The sequence below is a fragment of the Salmo salar genome, chromosome ssa24, assembly GCF_905237065.1.
Source record: "Salmo salar chromosome ssa24, Ssal_v3.1, whole genome shotgun sequence".
Lineage (NCBI taxonomy): Eukaryota > Metazoa > Chordata > Actinopteri > Salmoniformes > Salmonidae > Salmo > Salmo salar.
In genome coordinates this window covers 18,107,074-18,128,780 of record NC_059465.1, presented here as the reverse complement: position 1 = coordinate 18,128,780, position 21,707 = coordinate 18,107,074, and the positions used below count along the sequence as shown (strand labels likewise).

Sequence of the window (21,707 nt, the reverse complement as noted above, 5' to 3'; positions counted from 1 at the left end):
TATACACCAAGTCACTTGGCTCTGTCATATCCTCACATGGTCTCTCCTATCATTGCTATGCAGACGACACACAATTAATCTTCTCCTTTCCCCCTTCTGATAACCAGGCGGCGAATCGCATCTCTGCATGTCTGTCAGACATATCAGTGTGGATGACGGATCACCAGCTCAAGCTGAACCTCGGCAAGACGGAGCTGCTCTTCCTCCCGGGGAAGGACTGCCCGTTCCATGATCTCGCCATCACGGTTGACAACTCCCTTGTGTCCTCCTCCCAGAGTGCTAAGAACCTTGGCGTGATCCTGGACAACACCCTGTCGTTCTCCACTAACATCAAGGCGGTGACCCGATCCTGTAGGTTCATGCTCTACAACATTCGCAGAGTACGACCCTGCCTCACACAGGAAGCGGCGCAGGTCCTAATCCAGGCACTTGTCATCTCCCGTCTGGATTACTGCAACTCGCTGTTGGCTGGGCTCCCTGCCTGTGCCATTAAACCCCTACAACTCATCCAGAACGCCGCAGCCCGTCTGGTGTTCAACCTTCCCAAGTTCTCTCACGTCACCCCGCTCCTCCGCTCTCTCCACTGGCTTCCAGTTGAAGCTCGCATCCGCTACAAGACCATGGTGATTGCCTACGGAGCTGTGAAGGGAACGGCACCTCCATACCTTCAGGCTCTGATCAGGCCCTACACCCAAACAAGGGCACTGCGTTCATCCACCACTGGCCTGCTGGCCCCCCTACCTCTGAGGAAGCACAGTTCCCGCTCAGCCCAGTCAAAACTGTTCGCTGCTCTGGCACCCCAATGGTGGAACAAGCTCCCTCACGACGCCAGGACAGTGGAGTCAATCACCACCTTCCGGAGACACCTGAAACCCCACCTCTTTAAGGAATACCTAGGATAGGATAAAGTAATCCTTCTAACCCCCCCCCTTAAAAGATTTAGATGCACTATTGTAAAGTGGTTGTTCCACTGGATATCATAAGGTGAATGCACCATTTTGTAAGTCGCTCTGGATAAGAGCGTCTGCTAAATGACTTAAATGTAAATGTAAATGTAATGTAATGTATTATTCATATGGTGGTGGCAAATCAAATCAAATCAAATTGTATTTGTCACATGCTCCGAATACAACAGTGAAATGCTTACTTACAAGCCCTTAACCAACAATGCGGTTTTAAGAACAATTCCTTAAAAAAGGAAGAAATAAAAGTAACAAATAATTAAAGAGCAGCAGTAAAATAACAATAGCGAGGCTATATACAGGGGGTACCAGTACAGAGTCAATGTGCGGGGGCACCGGTTAGTCGAGGTAATTGAGGTAATATGTACATATAGGTAAAGCTGGAATATGTAACTTTTTGGGCGATTCATATATAAATGTGTGTTATAGATCTGTCATTCTCACTGAAAGCAAGTCTAAGAAGCGGTAGATCTGTTCTATGTGTGGTATTTCTGTGCTTCCTGTTCTTATGTTTAGTTTTTGCTTCTTTTACTTTTGAGTTTTGTACACCAGCTTCAAACTGCTGAAAATACAATATTTTTGGTTATGTAAAATATATTAACAGCGGTTTAGATGATACAATTATTCTCTACACTATATATGCTTGTTTTGTCACATAAACCGAAATTAGGCAAACTATTAGAATTTTTGTAACCATGAAATGGTGGTGCAATTTCTGCATAGTGCATCTTTAATGACCCAGGAAAATGCACCCTTTGATATAAAAGGTAGGTTCAGCCGTACTATTACATGGGAAGCCGTTTGGTCACTGACTTGTTAATAGGCTTAGGCAGAACTACTCTACACTCACCCCCTCTCTACAATAACTCCCTTAGGAAAGCCTTTTGATGAGTTAATTTTCTTAATGACCTGCCATTTGGTGATGTATTGGGGTCAGCAGTGGTCCTCTGCATCATCACAACTCAGGTTGGTCTTTCTATGCTGCTAAAGGGTAGAGAGATGGAGCCAGTGGAAACACAAGAGGGCCTGTTATCCTCTGTAAATTTTTTGATAATTGTATTTATTGGACTAATTCCGTGGGTGATGCTCTCTATTGGGGTGTGAGCCACTAATCACATAATCAACCTCCATCCAATCCAGGCTAAAGATATGGCCAGTTCTGATTCTAAACCTTTCTCTTGGGTGGACTGTGGAGTTATTGTCTCATCAATGGCCCCTCTCTTCATCACTATGGCTGCTTTTGGAGAGCTCTGATAACAAGTGTCCAGGGGAACCCCCTCTGCCAATCGATCCTGATCCCACGCCTTGATGATCCTCAGAGGAGTACACTTCAAAACATTTCGCTCCCTTTTGACACAAAGCCACACTCACACACATAACCATTCACAAAGATATCCCATCAACAAACTGTGAACAGCAGTCATACAGTTTAGGCTTTTAACTTTTTCCAACATGGATTCCAAAGAACATAAAGAACATAAAGAAGAGGAACAGAACTACCTTTACCAACTGTGACCATGGTAACAGGAAGATCAGAAGAAAACAATGTGATTGATCAATCAAACACTGTGTGGGTGAGTGCGTGTGTGTGTGTGTGTGTGTGTGTGTGTGTGTGTGTGTGTGTGTGTGTGTGTGTGTGTGGACATGTTTAACTATACTTGTGGGGACCAAAAGCCCCCACAAGAAGAGTAAACAAACAAACATTTTATCAACTGGGGACATTTTGTTCGTCCCCACAAGGTCGAATGCTATTTCTAGGGGGTTTAGGGTTAAGGTTAAAATAAGTTTTAGGGTTAGAATTAGGTTTAGGGTTAGGAGCTAGGGTTAGGTTTAGGGTTAGTGTTAAGGTTAGGATTAGGGGTAAGGTTAGGGTAAGGGTTAGGTTTAGGGTTAGGGCTTAGGGAAAATAGTGTGTCCTCACAAGGGGTCCAAAACACATGACTAATTACTAATGATATACCAGGTCTATGTTCCGTAGCCCATGTGTGCTGGGGAAAACCCTGAGCCTGCTTTCAACCCAAATAATGCCTCCAGCCTGATAGCCTTCCTGCAGGGCTAGAAATAGAATTGAATAAGAACAAGTCCCCTAAGACAGAATGGTCTAAGAGGGAAACCATGAAAACAAACCCAAAGATACTGCACACTGGGCAAAAACTGGTTGCATCAACGTTGTTTTCATGTCATTTTAACCAAAAAAGTCAATGTGATGACATTGAATCAACATGGCAAACTGATTGGATTTGAAAAAAGTAATCAACCTAAAGGAATTTCATTTTTTTAAACCCAACTTTTTACCTAAATCAAATGATATGGTGAATTGTTTTCTTGATTTCAAGTGGAAGTCACTTTAGTTGAAAACTTAATTTTGGATTTTGGTACATCTGCCTTGTATCTGCCAGCTTTAAATTATGCAGTTCGCTTGCAGAGCACTTATCTGGCTCTTTCCTATATTTGTTTTTCTACCTCTTCCATGACCACCCCTCTTCTCTCTGTATATATACATACAGTTGAAGTCGGAAGTTTACATACACTAAGGTTGCAGTCATTAAAACTTGTTTTTTCAAACACTCCACAAATGTCTTGTTAACAAACTATAGTTTTGGCAAGTCGGTTAGGACATCTACTTTGTGCATGACACAAGTAATTTTTCCAACAATTGTTTACAGACTGATTATTTCACTTATAATTCACTGTATCGCAATTCCAGTGGGTCAGAAGTTTACATACACTAAGTTGACTGTGCCGTTAAATAGCTTGGAAAATTCCAGAAAATTATGTAATGGCTTTAGAAGCTTCTGACAGGCTAATTGACATCATTTCAGTCAATTGGAAGTCAACTGGAGGTGTACCTGTGGATGTATTTCAAGGCCTACCTTCAAACTCAGTGCCTCTTTGCTTGACATCATGGGAAAATCAAAAGAAATCAGCCAAGACCTCAGAAAAAAATGGTAGACTTCCACAAGTCTGGTTCATCCTTGGGAGCAATTTCCAGACGCCTGGATACCACGTTCATCTGTACAAACAATAGTACGCAAGTATAAACACCATGGGACCACACAACCGTCATACCGCTCAGGAAGGAGACGCGTAGTGTCTCCTAGAGATGAGCGTACTTTGGTGCGAAAAGTGCAAATCAATCCCAGAACAAAAGCAAAGGACCTTGTGAAGATTCTGGAGGAAACAGGTACAAAAGTATCTATATTCACAGTAAAATGAGTCCTATATCTACATAACCTGAAAGGCCGCTCAGCAAGGAAGAAGCCACTGCTCCAAAACCGCCATACAAAAGCCAGACTACAGTTTGCAAATGCACATGGGGACAAATATCGTACTTTTTGGAGAAATGTCCTCTGGTCTGATGAAACAAAAATAAAACTGTTTGGCCATAATGACCATCGTTATGTTTGGGGGAGACTTGCAAGCCGAAGAACACCATCCCAACCGTGAAGCACGGGGGTGGCAGCATCATGTTGTGGGGGTGCTTTGCTGCAGGAGGGACTGGTGCACTTCACAAAATAGATGGCATCATGAGGCGGGAAAATTATGTGGATAGACATCAAGACATCCATCAGGAAGTTAAAGCTTGGTCGCAAATGAGCCTTCCAAATGGACAATGACCCCAAGCATGCTTCCAAAGTTGTGTCAAAATGGCTTAAGGACAACAAAGTCAAGGTATTGGAGTGGCCATCACAAAGCCCTGACCTCAATCCCATAGAAGATTTGTGGACAGAACTGAAAAAGCATGTGCGAGCAAGGAGGCCTACATACCCGACTCAGTTACACCAGCTCTGTCAGGAAGAATGGGCCAAAATTCATCCAACTTATTGTCGGAAGCTTGTGGAAAGCTACCCGAAACATTTGACCCAAGTTAAACAATTTAAAGGCAATGCTACCAAATACTAATTGAGTGTATGTAAACTTCTGACCCACTGGGAATGTGATGAAAGAAATAAAAGCTGAAATAAATCATTCTCTCAACTATTATTGTGACATTTCACATTCTTAAAATGAAGTGGTGATCCTAACTGACCTAAGACAGGGAATTTTTACTAGGATTAAATGTCAGGAATTGTTAAAAACTGAGTTTAAATGTATTTGGCTAAGGTGTATGTAAACTTCTGACTTCAACTGTATATATACATATACTGTGGCAAGAAAAAGTATGTGAACCCTTTGGAAATACCTGGATTTCTGCATAAATTGGTCATAAAATTTGATCTGATCTTCATCTAGTTCACAACAATAGACAAACACAGTCTGCTTAAACTAATAACAGACAAGCAATTGTATGTTGTCATATCTTTATTGAACACACTGTGTAAACATTCACAGTGCAGGGTGGAAAAAGTATGTGAACCCTTGGATTTAATAACTGGTTGACCCTCCTTTGGCAGCAATAACCTCAACCAAACATTTTCTGTAGTTGCGGATCAGACCTGCACAACGGTCAGGAGGAATTTTGGACCCTTCCTCTTTACAAAACTGTTTCAGTTCAGCAATATTCTTGGGATGTCTGGTGTGTACTGCTCTCTTGAGGTCATGCCACAGCATCTCAATCGGGATGAGGTCAGGACTCTGACTGGGCCACTCCAGAAGGCGTATTTTCTTCTGTTGAAGCCATTCTGTTGTTTATTTACTTCTGTGTTTTGGGTCATTGTCTTGTTACATCACCCAACTTCTGTTGAGCTTCAATTGGCGGACAGATAGCCTAACATTCTCCTGAAAAATGTCTTGTTAAACTTGGGAATTCATTTTTCCGTCGATGATAGCAAGCTGGCCAGGCCCATACATTACAGTTGGGATGAGGTTTTGATGTTGGTGTGCTGTGCCTTTTTTTCTCCACACATAGTATTGTGTGTTCCTTCCAAACAACTCAACTGTAGTTTCACCTGTCCACAGAATATTTTACCAGTAGCGCTGTGGAACATCAAGGTGCATTTTTGCAAGTTTAAGACGTGCAGCAATGGGTTTTTTTAGACAGCGGTGGCTTCTTCCGTGATGTCCTCCCATGAACACCATTCTTGTTTAGTGTTTTACGTATCGTAGACTCGTCAACAGAGATGTTAGCATGTTCCAGAGATTTTTGTAAGTCTTTAGCTGACATTCTAGGATTCTTCTTAACCTCACTGAGCATTCTGCGCTGTGCTCACGCAGTCATCTTTGCACAACAGCCACTCCTAGGGAGAGTACCAACAGTGCTGAACTTTCTCCATTTATAGACAATTTGTCTTACCATGGACTGATTAACATCAAGGCTTTTAAAGATACTTTTGTAACCCTTTCCAGCTTTATGCAAGTCAACAATTCCAAATCTTAGGTCTTCTGAGATCTCTTTTGTTCGAGGCACAGTTCACATCAGGCAATGCTTCTTGTGAATAGCAAACTCAAATTGTGTGAGTGTTTTTTATAGGGCAAGGCAGCTCTAACCAAAATCTCTAATCTCGTCTCATTGATTGGACTCCAGGTTAGCTGACTCCTGACTCCAATTAGCTTTTGGAGAAGTCATTAGCCTCGAGGTTCACATACTTTTTCCAACCTACACTGTGAATGTTTAAATGATGTATTCAATATAGAGAAGAAAATAATAATTTGTGTGTTATTAGTTTAAGCACACTATGTTTGTCTATTGCTGTGACTTAGATGAATATCAGATAAAATTTGATGACCAATTCATGCAGAAATCCAGGTAATTCCAAAGGGTTCACATACTTTTTCCAACCTACACTGTGAATGTTTAAATGATGTATTCAATATAGAGAAGAAAATAATAATTTGTGTGTTATTAGTTTAAGCACACTATGTTTGTCTATTGCTGTGACTTAGATGAATATCAGATAAAATTTGATGACCAATTCATGCAGAAATCCAGGTAATTCCAAAGGGTTCCCATACTTTTTCTTGTCACTGTATATATATATATATGGTGTGAAGCTAATCACCCCCCCCTCAATCCCCCTCTTTCTTCAGAGACATTTTTACTCCTCTCTCCACATTCCATTCTCTTTCTCTGCAGCAGCATATGCACATCAAGAGTGTGGTAGTGTGGTAGTGAGAGAAGCAGGGGGGGGGTGCAGAGCGCAAGGGTGTCAACCAATTGCTATGGGTGATTGCTCATGTATGAGGAGGCAATTGCAGATATCACAAGCAGTCCATTCAGTCTTATCTCCCCTCCTCCATTGAATCCCCATGCTTCAAGACTTTGGAAAGAGTTGGGATGGTGGTATTGGGAGTACTATCATAATTTCAGGGTTTCTCAGCATAGTCAGTGTTTCCCCTAGATTGGTTTTAACCTCAATACAGTTGTGGTTCAGATAACTCTGGCCCCCCAACCCCATTCTCAATATGCCCTGGGGAGGAGGTTGAGACATCACATAGCAAACATCAGCTGACTAACAATGGCGCAACCATCAGGAAAGCATGAGCCTTAAAATCAATCTCCATGATTTTAGTCAGGTCTGGAGCAGTGGCACATCAAGTGCTGATGTGATTCTCTCAAATCCTGCAGCAACGCCCAGGGATGAGATGTGAGGAAGCTTACTGCAACCACAGTATCTCCAAAATAACATACCAGGGCTCTCTCCCACAACACAACTGCAACAAGGAAGCATCCAGACCTGAGAGAATGAATTGTAGTCTGCCACCAGTCTCATTGTAAAGAGGCACTTACTGCACAGGGTTGTGTAGAGACATTGATGGAGGAATGGAGGCTGCAGGAAGCTTTACCACCATCAGTGGTTATTAATGGACCACATTATTCATAAATGAAATGGATAAGAAATGTAAATACGTCAAGTAATCATTAGCCTATGTATTTTACAACAGACAGCCTGTAATATCAGTTTTTTTTAAGTGACATATGCTAAGCATAAAATTACGTCAGTAAAGCTTACTGTTTAGTAGGCTCTATGGAATAGCATTCTATTGGTAGTCAAGTAATTTCACTCAGGAAAGCATTTGTTACAGCTACGAAATAAAACGCAATCTATTCACTCAACCTCGTCTTCGGGAACGTTTTCAAAAATCTAGATAATACTCTGATCCATCGGGTCTTTTTGATACAGGTAGCATCATACTGCATACCATAGGTCTATGTGATACAATTCGATACTTTTATCATTCAAATAAATTTTCAATGAGATTATTCAAATAAACTGAAGCCCAGCGCTCCATACATTTTTCATCATAAGTGATGGAGAATCTGTGACTTAGAACCAGCCAGTCCTCATATGTATACATAATGTTATTTTATTCATGTAACTGCATTTTGGAAAAAATCTTTAATTGAAGCACCCTGAACTGCAATACGTGAAACGTAGCCTATTGCTCACAATAGATGCAGACCTTTAGAAAACAGTAGCAAGCCTACCTGAGATTTCAGCCCTCTATTGAAGGAAGATGTCAGGGAATGATGCGGACTAATTTTATACTGTACTGGAATCAACCGCAAACCGTTCATTGCGCATGCAACGCCTGTCACAAGCACACAAAAAATAGTCAAGGGGTGCTTCTCAATTCCTATAACACCGTCGCCAGGACCAATCTCCACACTATACGCCCTGCGTGGGCTCCTCTCCTCAGTGGTAAGCCCTTGGTACCCTGGGAAGGAGACCCCTGCATCCAAGTAGGCTACCATTGATGCTCAAGTAGTGGACTCTTACCTGGTTATACTTTAAATTAGTCTTCGTTTCGTGTTTCTACATTTCAACTTACTATTTAATTGATTGGCTACACTAGCCCAATGAAAGTAAACACTTTCAGTTAAACGATCTAATAGCCTAGACGTCAACCTTATTTTCATGGATGCTCAATCAGCCTGCAGATCGGGGTAACATATGAAGTTTTTGTTTTCCCTCCATCAAAAGGCCACATTAGTTGCATGTCTGTGTTTTATGTGCTAAATCAAATGGCCATGGTCATCAACAACATTTGTCGCTAGAGGCACATCGTTATACTATTGCCACACTTTATCCTCGATTCTTGGTCTTAAATTGATTTGTGCATGTTAAATAGACTGCCCGTCTCTAAATGCCTTTCACCGCATCTGATTTTACAGTTGCGGTATAACTGAGGATTCATTGTGTATATATAAGGCCATCTATTGGACAGAATATTTATTACAGCTCAAAGACAACCTCTTGTAGGTCACATGATGCACACACACACACTTTTCCACTAGCAGTCACCTGACACTCCCTACACAGTCGGTGCAAAAATGTCTGCGCACTTATCATATGGAAGAGTAAATTTAAACATTTTGAGGGAAGCAGCGCGGAAGGAGCTCCGTGAGTTTTTGGACAAATGTGGAGGAAGCAAGGTAAAACGTCTGGTTTAAAGCGTTTATAAATTACAAGCTAATTTACCTTGTTTTAATCTGAATTTTCTGTTCAACACTAGCTAGCATGCTAAGCTATCATCCACATAAACAATGATGGGGTTGTTGTCGTACATAGTAATCCACATCGTTAGTAACGCTAGCTAACTAGCTAAATAACAGTTAGATGCAGTGGATTCAAGTATCAACTTTGGACCTCAAATAGTATTTATGTGTCAAATTGTTGTTGACTGTCCATAGGCTATTGTGTGGGATGAATACCTGACTGGACCCTTTGGATTGATAGCACAATATTCTTTGTTGAAGGTAAGACTGACTAAAATGTGTAAATCTGTGTGTACTGTAGACCAACAGTAACACTTTTATAAGCGAGTCTGACAGAATAGCAACAATGAATGCTTGTGTTTGCATAGGCTTTAGAAGGCTCACATTACAGCAAGAGCAAAATGCCAAACTGGTTATTGACAGATCTGTGTCTTCTTTATATCCTCCAGGAACATGAGGTGGAGAAGATGTTCACCCTCAAAGGGGGGCGTCTCCCTGCTGCTGACGTGAAAAATATCATCTTCTTTGTCCGTCCCAGGCTTGAGCTGATGGATATTATAGCTGAAAATGTAATCAGGTCAGTATCTCACTGGCACTAAACACTTGTATTGATTTTGGAGTAATGCTGCAGCCAGTATTGCATATGGGTGGAGGTGAATGTGGTTTGCTTACCCTCATATAGCGTATCTCTTGTGTTCAATGTGTGTTTCTGCAGTGAGGATAAGATGCATTCCCCACGTGATTTCCATATGTTGTTTGTGCCACGGCGGAGCATGCTCTGTGAGCAGCGGCTGAAAGAGCAGGGGGTCCTGGGCTCGTTTATCAACATAGACGAGTACATCTTAGACCTCATCCCCTATGATGGAGACCTGCTCTCCATGGAGTCTGAGGGGGCTTTCAGGGTAGGTTAGGACAGGGACATGCACATAGACACTACACACGTCCCAGTGTATGCATATGCTCAGGTACAAAGCTATATTTTGTATTGTAAAGTGTAATTACCCATTCATGTGCCCCGCCTGGCTCCTTTAGGAGTGCTATCTGGAAAGTGACCAGACAAGTCTGTACCACACCGCCAAGGGCCTTATGACTCTCCAGGCTCTGTATGGGACCATCCCCCAGATATTTGGGAAAGGGGAGTGTGCACGGGTGAGTATTGGAAAAGGCTTCATTTGAAGTTTAACTTCTATGGGCTATGTGGGACGCTAGCCCACCTGCGGGACACAGCCAGTGAAATATCAGGGCGGCAAATTCAAAACAACAAAATGTCATAATTCAAATTTCTCAAACATACAACTATTTTTACACAATTTTAAAGATGCACCTCTCCTTAATCCAACCACATTGTCCGATTTCAAAAAGGCTTTACGGCTAAAGCATAAAGTTAGATTATGTTAGGACAGTGCCAACACAAGAAAAACCACACGGCCATTTTCCAAGCAGGAGAGGAGTCACAAAAACCAGAAATACAGCTAAAATGAAGCACTAACCTTTGACGATCTTCATCAGATGACACTCCTAGGACTCAATGTTACACAATACATGTATGTTTTGTTCGATAAAGTTCATATTTATATCCAAAATCCCCATTTTACATTGGCGCGTGATGTTCAGAAAATATTTTGCCTCCAAAACTGCTGGTGAATCAGCACAACAATTTACAAACATACTCATCATAAACGTTGATAAAATATTAAACTGTTATTCAAAGAATTATAGATGAACATCTCCTTAATGCAACCGCTGTGACAGATTTCAAAAAAGCTTCACGGGGAAAGCACACTTTGCAATAATCTGAGTACGGTGCTCAGAAAAATACATCGGGCAATACAGATACCCGCCATTTTGGATTCATCTAAAATCATAAATAGCATTATAAATATTCACTTACCTTTGATGATCTTCATCAGAAGGCACTTCCAGGAATCCCAGGTCCACAATAAATGTTGTTTTGTTAGATAATGTCCATAATTTATGTCCAAATACCTCCTTGTTGTTTGCGCGTTCAGTAAGCAACTCCAAATGTAGGAAGCGTGCCGAAAATTTTACGACGAAAGTCAAAAAAAGTTATATTTACATTCGTAGAAACATGTCAAACGTTGTATAGCATCAATCTTTAGGGCCTTTTTAACATAACATTTTTCATGACATAAAGTTTTATGGAACACAGCTACCTCATCACGTGAATGCGCGCCAATGAACTCATGTCATTTTCTGAGTCACCAACTTCCCGGCCTTCTTGTTCGCTCTCTGTTCACTGCAAAAGCCTGAAACAAGGTTCTAAAGACTGTTGACATCTAGTGGAAGCCTTAGGAAGTGCAAAATGAACCCTAAGTCACTGTGTGTTAGATAGGCAATGACTTGAAAAGACTACAAGCATCAGATTTCCCAATTCCTGGTTGGATTTTTCTCAGGTTTTTGCCTGCCATACGAGTTCTGTTATACTCACAGACATCATTCAAACAGTTTTAGAAACTTCAGAGTGTTTTCTATCCAAATCTACTAATAATTTGCAAATATTTAACTCTGGGCCCAAGTATTAGGCAGTTAACTCTGGGCACGCTTTTCATCCGAAAATGAAAATACTGCCCCCTATACCTTAAAAAGTTAAATGTCCACATTTTGTTTTGAAACAAACAGTCAACTCTTGGATAAATGCATTGTGTTGGAAATTAAACTCTTGTGTCTTTTTCCTGTGAAGCATGTAGCTAACATGATGCTTAGGATGAAAAGGGAGTTTGCTGGCAGCCAGACTCAGATCCTACCTGTGTTTGACTCACTGCTGCTGCTGGACCGCAATGTAGACCTGCTCACCCCTTTGGCCACACAGCTCACCTACGAGGGCCTCATTGACGAAGTCTATGGAATCACCAACGGTGAGGATGGGCCTCTGTTAATGCATGAAAAACAATAATAAGCTAAATACATTGACATGGCTTTATTCAATGACATATAGATTAAAATACAGACATCTTGAGAGGTTTCTGTCGATTTGTGTATGTGGTTTTGTGACCTTTGTCTGCATGTTTGTCTATTCTGTGTGCATGCGTCTGCAAACAGGTTATGTGAAGTTGCCTCCTGAGAAGTTTTCTGCCCAAAAGAAGCAGGGTGAGGCGGGTAAAGACCTGCCCACGGAGCCCAAGAAGATGCAGCTCAACTCAGCAGAGGAGCTGTATGCTGAGATACGGGACAAAAACTTCAATGGCGTAGGGGCTGCACTGAGCAAGAAGGCCAAGATCATCTCCGCTGCATTTGAGGTTGGCCTCATCCCAACACACACTCACAGACACACACAGACAGAGCAGACCGATTGTTGAAAACACTCATAAGTCCTAATGTCAGACCACCAAAGCTAGAGTTGTCTTTAACTTAACAATTTGAGCCAAGCCTGGTGAGATGAAGCCCAAGCCCAGGCCCAGTCCTTGTCTTAGAAAGGCGAGGGGTTCCTCTCTTGGAACATATGGGAATTGGCTCCAATTTCATTAATATGATTAAAATACTTTATGCCAATCCCTCAGCCATAGTTGTAACAGGCAATATCTAATCTGCTCCGTTCATAATCACTAGAAGCAGCAGACAAGGCGATCCAATTCCACCACTGCTATTCTTATTATCCATGGAACCTCTGGCCCAGGCAATTTGTCAATCTCTAAAATCTACTGATCACTTCATCTCATTATACACAGATGATAGTAGATGGAATAATATCCCAGTTGCTTTAACCAGTAGAATATCTATTGTCAAAATGTATATATTGCCATAGCTGAATTTCTGTAGTTCGATGCTTCTCATGGCGCTCCCTCTTTTGGCTATTGGGATAAAATTCATAGTGCGGTTTCAAAATGTATATGGCAAGGTAAACGATCCCGGATAAAATTAATGAATTTACAAAGAGGGAAAGACGTAGGAAGACTATCCATACCCAACTTTAAATTGTATTTTCAACCACTAGCTTTTAACCCCGTCCTAAATTGGTTTAGACATGATTCTTCTGCCCCCGGGCTGAATATATATATATATATATATAGAGAGAAATATGGTGTCTCCTATTGCCCTGGAAGAGGTGGTCTTCTCTGATATATCCCTTAAACAATGTAAACTACGCTTTGGTCCTATTATTGCTCAAACAATTTCTATTTGGCGCAAAATTGATAAAACAATGTACAGTTGAAGTCAGAAGTTTACATACACTTAGGTTGCAGTCATTAAAACTTATTTTTCAACTACTCCACAAATTTCTTGTTAACAAACTATTGGCAAGTCGGTTAGGACATCTACTTTGTGCATGACACAAATAATTTTTCCAACAATTGTTACAGACAGATTATTTCACTTATTATTCACTGTGTCAGAAGTTTACATACACTAAGTTGACTGCCTTTAAACAGCTTGGAAAATTCCAGAAAATTATGTCATGGCTTTAGAAGTTTCTGATAGGCTAACTGACATAATTTGAGTCAATTGGAGGTGTACCTGTGGATGTATTTCAAGGCCTACCTTCAAACTCAGTGCCTCTTTGCTTGACATCATGGGAAATTCAAAGGAAATCAGCCAAGACCTCAGAAAGAAAATTGTAGACCTATACAAGTCTGGTTCATCCTTGGGAGAAATTTCCAAATGCCTGAAGGTACCACGTTCATCTGTACAAACAATTGTACGCAAGTACAAACACCATGGAACCACACAGCCATCATACCGCTCAGGAATGAGACGCGTTCTGTCTCCTAGAAATGAACGTACTTTGCTTCGAAAAGTGTAAATCAATCCCAGAATAAAAGCAAAGGACCTTGTGAAGATGCTGGAGGAAACCGGTACAAAAGTATCTTTATCCACAGTAAAACGAGTCCTATATCGCCATAACCTGAAAGGCCGCTCAGCAAGGAAGAAGCCACTGCTCCAAAACCGCCATAAAAAAATCCAGATTACGGTTTGCAAATGCACATGGGGACAAAGATCGTACTTTTTGGAGAAATGTCCTCTGGTCTGATGAAACAAAATTAGAACTATTTGGCCATAATGACCATCGTTATATTTGGAGGAAAAAGGGGGAGACTTACAAGCAAAAGAACACCATCCCAACCGTGAAGCACGGTGGTGGCAGCATCATGTTGTGGGGGTGCTTTGCGGCAGGAGGGACTGGTGCACTTCACAAAATAGATGGCTTTATGAGGAAGGAAAATTATTTAGATATATTGAAGCAACATCTCAAGACATCAGTCAGGAAGTTAAAGCTTGGTCGCAAATGGGTCTTCCAAATGGACAATGACCCCAAGCATGCTTCCAAAGTTGTGTCAAAATGGCTTAAGGACAACAAAGTCAAGGTATTGGAGTGGCCATCACAAACCCCTGACCTCAATCCTATAGAAAATTTGTGGGCAGAACTGAAAAAGTATGTGTGAGCAAGGCCTACAAACCTGACTCAGTTACACCAGCTCTGTCAGGAGGAATGGGCAAAAATTCACCCAACTTATTGTCGGAAGCTTGTGGAAGGCTACCCAAAACGTTTGGCCCAAGTTAAACAATTTAAAGGCAATGCTACCAAATACTAATTGAGTGTATGTAAACTTCTGACCACTGGGAATATGATGAAAGAAATAAAAGCTGAAATAAATCATTCTCTCCTATTATTCTGACATTTCACATTCTTAAAATGAAGTGGTGTTCCTAACTGACCTAGGACAGGGAATTTTTACTAGGATTAAATGTCAGGAATTGTGGAAAAACTGAGTTTAAATGTATTTGGCTAAGGTGTATGTAAACTTTCAACTGTAACTGGGAATCAAAATGACATTCTCATTCTCCAATATTTCACAATAATGCCTTGGAGGGCAGCCTTTTGCATCCGTCTATGATATCTTTTTGAATCTCTCAATCAATCAGAGAAGATTAACTGCTAACAGGCAGCACTGCTGTGAACAAAATTGTTACCTCCAAGATGGCAACCACCTCACTCTCACCCATTTAAGAAGTGGATACAGTTACTATTGGAAGTTATAACATTAGTATTATTATGTGGAGTGGGAAGCATGGTTTCCGGGTGTGGAGGGAACGGGTTATCTTTGTATGCATTTATTTGATTGTTTTTGTACCTGTAACCCCCCTCTGAAAAATAAAAATAACCAAACTGATAAAAATCTTGGTCACAAAAAAATGAAAGAAAAGCGAGGATACAGGAAAATTCACCTTTGTTATGATCAACAACTGTTAAATGTGACAGGCTTTATAAAACATCCATATAGCTTCAGAAATTAGACAGATCCTGCTGCTGTTGCCTGTCTTTGAGTAAAAACTGATTCTGTGAGCTCCACAACATGTCGACTAAAGCAATCGCGTCTCACGAATGCGGCGGCTTTTATAATTTTTGCAATGCATAATAAAGGCTTTAAAACTAGTTTTTGTTAGAACAGACTCTGGGATTTCTTAAAATGTGTTTTCAGTGTTGTTTACACTGTTCCAAACGGTAAAAAATAAAATTCAACTAACACCTGTTTGGCACCTGCTCCTACCCTCCTTGTTGTTCCTCTTCTTGATCGGCGTCTTATTGTTATTATTAGTATTACAATTATTATGAATATCATTGTAATAGCCTACTAAGTATTATTATTATTAGTCCTATTAGGCTATAGTAGCCTTGTATAATCTATCCACTATCGAGCTGTGAGAGCGTGTCAATTTTTAGCTGTGTTAACGTAACTTACTTCAGTATATCTCAATCAATTAATCATTCATCATGTCATCACACAGCATACACATTGTTGGTTCCTGTGACTGCTCGCTGCTGAGAAGAAGAGAGAGATTTAGAGAAAGTAGTAGTGGAGTCCAAGGTGCGCTAGTAGTCGAACAGACACGCAAGGTCTTTTTTGGTTTGTTACATGATTTGGATCCGAATCAATTCAGAGAAATTCTGGTCCAGCCCAAGCCCATTCGGTACTGTTGAGCTCATCAGGTTCAAGCTGAAAATGACAACTCTTATCTAATGCTCATTTAAGTCGCTTTGGATAAGAGCATCTGCTAAACTACTCTAACGTAAATGTAATTACATTTTAGCTACCGATTTCTCTCATATCAATTTGTGTTCTTATTAATCACCTTCGATGTGCCAGGTGGATTTCCAATGGTAAAAAGTAAAGCCAGCTGACAGTTAGTATTATCGACTAAGACCGTAAACAACATTTTTATGATACAAGAGTGTCAGATAAGAGCAACAAAAAAAGCTGTTTTCTACTGTGTTTAGGTGATCTCCCCACAGGCCTACATTTTTGTCAGCAAGAGACTTTTTGGCATCATAACTGTCACTGGGTGCTTTGCATGTGATAATTGGGCTGTCGTCCCACACCGGTGGGTGTTGATGTATTCTTACATTTCTGTCCTGCCCAAACCTGTTCCTAATCCAAGTTTATGTTCTCTAGTTTGATGATTGTATCAGTGAGAGCATCAGCTTTCTCCAGCCAACAAGCCCTTTCTTACTACTGTTATGCCTACGTGGCAGCAGTCTATACGATATGTTTCATCTGAAATCATCCCTACATCTTTGCTTTGAGCTTAATGTCTGTTTATTGTGTAGTTGAGAAGCAGATTTTTTTTGTAATTTCCTACGTGATTGTAGTCAGCTCAAACGGTTCTCACATTTCACATCATCCGTATGTTACACTACACAGTCCTTGTCAAAGTCTATCATACATTTTCCTTATTTCAAACCTCCAGCATCCAGTATCTGACTCATGGTAATGTGTGATTTAAACTGTCTACGACGGACCTGTCAACTTTTTTTCCCAGTGTTTTAATGTTATTTAATTGAATTTGTCTTGCAGGAGCGGCATAGTGCCAAAACAGTGGGTGAGATAAAGCAGTTTGTGTCCCAGCTGCCCCACATGCAGGCAGCACGGAGCTCGCTGGCCAATCACACCTCCATAGCTGAGCTCATCAAGGACATCACCAGTGAGAAAAACAACCTTTACTCCTTCTCCTTTCATGTCCAACTAACACCCCTCCACTCTGTCTTTCTTCCTGATACAAGATATACCTACAGTATAATCCGATCTTGATAGAATTGAATGTGGTAGAGTATATCAGTATGTCATGTATGTGTGGCATACAGTTTAGAGTAAGACGGCTGTTGGTACTCTGTAACAGAGGTAAATGGATATTCTCTCTCTCCGATACAGCCTCTGAGGCCTTCTTTGATAACCTGACAGTGGAGCAGGAGTTTATGACTGGAGTCGATACAGACAAGGTAGGTACACAATGTTTTCAGTGCTTGGTGGACTTGTGGTTAGCTCTAATATTGTAAGCTGCTGGGGTGGGGGCCGCAAACAAAATATAAAATTTTTTTTTAGGAACTCAGTCAGGGTCTCAACTTACTGTTGAGAGTTAGAATAGTAGAATACACAAGTTGGAATGATGAAATGTAGTGGGTGCATCACCAGTTCTTCTCTTCTAATGTCTCAATGTGACTATCAGTGTGGATTAATGACTCCAGGGTCAGTTTGGACATCTTATTGACATGAAGATAATTAATTTAATGAGATGCTTTTCACACCATGCAATGTTATTAGAACTGAGTTTGGGTATTAGACAGTTGATTTGATCTGACAAGTCTGCCAGATCTTTGTTCTAGAAAGGTGATAATGGAAGACTGACAATAAACAAGCCTGTTGTAGCAGGAGGAGGGCGGAGTTTGTTTGAGAGGCTATTTACACCTTGTAGTAATCATGGCCGAATGATTACTGACCAGGCATGCAGGGCATGTGCCCAGTGGCCCTGATTTTGTTAGTCACTCTCACTCAGATATCATATGAACATGGCATAAGTCAGTTATGGTATGTTTTAAAAACTGGAACATTTTCTCTCCACTCCATGGCAAACTTTGTAGAATTACAGGAAATTTGCTTTAAAACTGCAACATTTTCTCACTGCCCCATGGCAAAATGTGTAAAATTTTGCAAAATGTGCTTTAAAACCACGGGCGTAGAGGGGATCACTTAAATGTTTTACCAGCGTGGTGGGGGGCCCCAAAACCAATTATTGCCTAGGGCCCCCAAAAAGCTAGGGTCGGCCCTGAAAGCTGCCTTCACTAAATAAACATATTTTTGGGCTGTGTGTGTGTGTTTTTGGGCTGTAATCTTGCTAATCAACAACACCTATTTCCCATTCCCCAGGTTAACACATACATAGAGGACTGTATCGCCCAGAAGGATCCCCTAATCAAAATCCTGCGGCTGGTCTGTATGCAGTCGGTCTGCAACAATGGCCTCAAGCAGAAGTTGTTGGACTACTACAAGAGGGAGATTCTGCAGGTGCTTTTTTGTCTTATTACATTACAATAAGTCAGTGGTTTTAAACGAGTGATGGTCATTTTGAAGATGTGATGAATGCTACTGTGGCAACATGATTGACCTGTGCTGTTTTTCTCCAGACGTATGGATATGAACACATGCTTACCCTCAACAACCTGGAGAAGACAGGTCTTCTGAAGCCCCAGACAAGCACCAGGAATAACTACCCCACCATCAGGAAGACACTCAAACTCTGGATGGAGGATGCCAATGAACAGGTGAATGAATCCCATGAGAGAGACATAATGCAGTCTGGGAGAGGGGATGGGGATTAACACTAACACCTGTGTGACAACACTGTAATTATTCTAGTGACACGTTAGTAATATAGTCATTGCTTAGTAACTGCACAATAATGGAGTTGAGTTGTTTTTGTCATTAAGAAAGTTGAGAGAAAAAAAAATGTCTTTGTAAAACAACGTTGCCAAAACCCACATGCGTAGTTTTTCCTCTGACTGTGAGAGTGGGATTTGTATATAGTATTGTCTGTACTGATACCCAGTGTGTGTGTGTGTGTGTGTGTGTGTGTGTGTGTCATCTTCATCCAGAACCCCAACGACATCTCCTATGTGTACAGTGGCTATGCTCCTCTCAGCATCCGTCTGACCCAGGTGTTGGCCAGGCCTGGCTGGCGCAGCATCGAGGAGGTTCTGAAGATGCTCCCTGGTCCACACTTTGAGGAGAGACAACAGCTGCCTGCTGGTCTCCATAAGAAACGTAAGGAGTGCAGGAGACCAAGGCAGCCAGTTGCTGTCTTGCTCAACAAGCTGAGCTATTGAAAGGCAGGGTGAACGATCACCGGTGTGGTGATCTGCTGGCTGTAGACAAGAACTGGCTTTTTCCCTGTCGTGTCAGATGTCTTAGAGCAGCAGTTGATTTATTGTACACAGTGAACCAAACTGGACCTTACCATTAAGTGTGTGTCTGTCTGGGTAATTGTTTGTGTACATGGATTTGTTTATGAAAGAGGGGAAAAGGCACTGGTGACCGGGGTATGGAATATCCCTCTCATCTTAAGCATTATAACTGTGGTTTACTGACTCCAGGGTCAGTTTGGATACCTCATTGACATGAGGATAAATAATTTGGTGAGATGCTTTTCACACCATGCAATGTTATTAGAACTGAGTTTGGGTATTAAGACAGTTGACTTGATCTTACATGTCTGCCAGATCTTTGTTCTAGAAAGGTGATAATGGAAGACTGACAATAAACAAGCCTGTTGTAGCAGGAGGAGGGCGGAGTTTGTTTGCGATTTGAGAGAATAGTGTGTGGGTGCGGACATTTATTATTATATTTTTTTAAATGTTATCTTTTATTTTACTAATCACGGCCAATCACGGCCAGATGTGATACAGCCTGGATTAGAACCAGGGGCTGTAGATGCAGTGCCTTAGACCTCTGCGCCACTCGTGAGCCCAAGGATCTGGGTTGAATGGGAGGATGGGGGTTGAATGGGAGGTTCTGGGTTGAATGGGAGGATCTGGGTTGAATGGGAGGATCTGGGTTGAATGGGAGGATCTGGGTTGAATGGGAGGATCTGGGTTGAATGGGAGGATGGGGGTTGAATGGGAGGATCTGGGTTGAATGGGAGGATCTGGGTTGAATGGGAGGATCTGGGTTGAATGGGAGGATCTGGGTTGAATGGGAGGATCTGGGTTGAATGGGAGGATGTGGGTTGAATGGGAGGATGTGGGTTGAATGGGAGGATGTGGGTTGAATGGGAGGATGGTGGGTTGAATGGGAGGATGGGGGTTGGATGGGGGGTTGAATGGGAGGATGGGGGTTGAATAGTAGTGTCTCTTACTTTCTTTGTGAGTTTACATGTACAATATTGGTTTTTGAGGTTATCAAAGTAACCTCACTTCAAAACAAACATTCTGCTAAGTAATGATAATTTGGTGGGTGCTTATATTTGTCCTGTTTCATACATGTACAAGTGTGTATTATACGTATGTGTGAAATGGAAATGTATTTTTTTCCATATCCCAACTCCCCCTGAGACATCCTCTGAGAATGGAGCACCCTGTGATCTCCACCCTGTTTGACTGTGCTTTCCCCACCCACAGGCCAGCAAGGGGAGAACAGGACCACACTGGTGTTCTTTCTGGGAGGGGTGACGTACGCAGAAATTGCTGCCCTGCGCTTCCTGTCTCAGATGGAGGATGGTGGCACAGAATACATCATTGCCACCACCAAGCTCATCAATGGTACCAGCTGGATCAAATCCCTAATGGACCGCCCTGAGGCTCAGGCCTCCTGAGCCCGCTGTCTGCCCCCTCAGGGGGAACAGATGCACTGCTGGACCCAACAAACATTCGGAACAAAAGACCTTGCCGCTTGTTTTTAATGTCCATATTCCAGCACCCTGCCGGTGTGTCTGATTGAGCTCAGCAGAAGTCAGCTCCTCAATTGTCAATGTCTTTCTTCTGCAACTCTCACAGCTTGCTAAATGTAGTTCTCCATTGTCACCTGTTGTGGTCACTGTATGGAGCCAAGAAGATGTCTCTTACTTGGGGCATGATCATATGAAAGGTTCTAAGATCATTGTAAAAAATAATACTGTATTTACAGAGGCTGAAATGTAGTTGTTTGTATTATTGTTTATTAGTGATTTCAACCTATATATTGTGTTGTACAGTATAGGGATTTTCTCTCTCCTTTCCAGTATTTGTGTAAAAAGTCCTGTAAATAAAATGTGTAATTGACAGCTTATTACTGCTTTTATAACCAGAGTTAACCTCAGGTCTCTAAAACACTGACCATTTAAACATTTATCCTTCCACTCTACAATGTGACCAAATGTCTGATGTACAGTTGGACAGTCTGACTTTGGCTCCACCTCCATTACACTATCCTTGCTCCAGCTTCAACATGTAGGATCTAAAATCCTTGATAACGATTAATTAGGCAACATGTATTGTTACTTTTTACGAGTTGTTTATGCTGTAGAAGAAAATAAAGATCGGACAGAATGATGCAGGCAGGGAGGAAAGGAGTGGAGCGGAAAGGTTATGAGCCCAGTCAGCCTTC

The 21,707-nt window shown here is 41.5% G+C and overlaps 2 protein-coding genes across 2 annotated transcripts in view; one reads left to right on the top strand and one right to left on the bottom strand.

The window, feature by feature from the left end:
* Nucleotides 1-8,525, bottom strand: part of LOC106585294 (rabphilin-3A) — a 54,400-nt gene extending 45,875 nt beyond the window's left edge. Inside the window, exon 1 of the mRNA XM_014171362.2 lies at nt 8,329-8,525. The gene's annotated coding sequence lies outside the window, so the exon portion shown is untranslated. The remainder of the gene's footprint in view (nt 1-8,328) is intronic.
* A 591-nt stretch (nt 8,526-9,116) lies between these two features.
* vps33a (VPS33A core subunit of CORVET and HOPS complexes) lies at nt 9,117-21,389 on the top strand. Its single transcript, XM_014171361.2, has 13 exons — nt 9,117-9,276; nt 9,535-9,600; nt 9,789-9,916; nt 10,055-10,241; nt 10,372-10,488; nt 12,041-12,215; nt 12,400-12,596; nt 17,151-17,277; nt 17,505-17,572; nt 18,498-18,635; nt 18,755-18,892; nt 19,223-19,391; nt 20,744-21,389. Exons 1-13 carry the CDS (start codon nt 9,175-9,177, stop codon nt 20,935-20,937), a joined length of 1,806 nt encoding a protein of 601 aa, XP_014026836.1. The 5' UTR covers nt 9,117-9,174; the 3' UTR covers nt 20,938-21,389.
* Nucleotides 21,390-21,707: the final 318 nt, after the last annotated feature.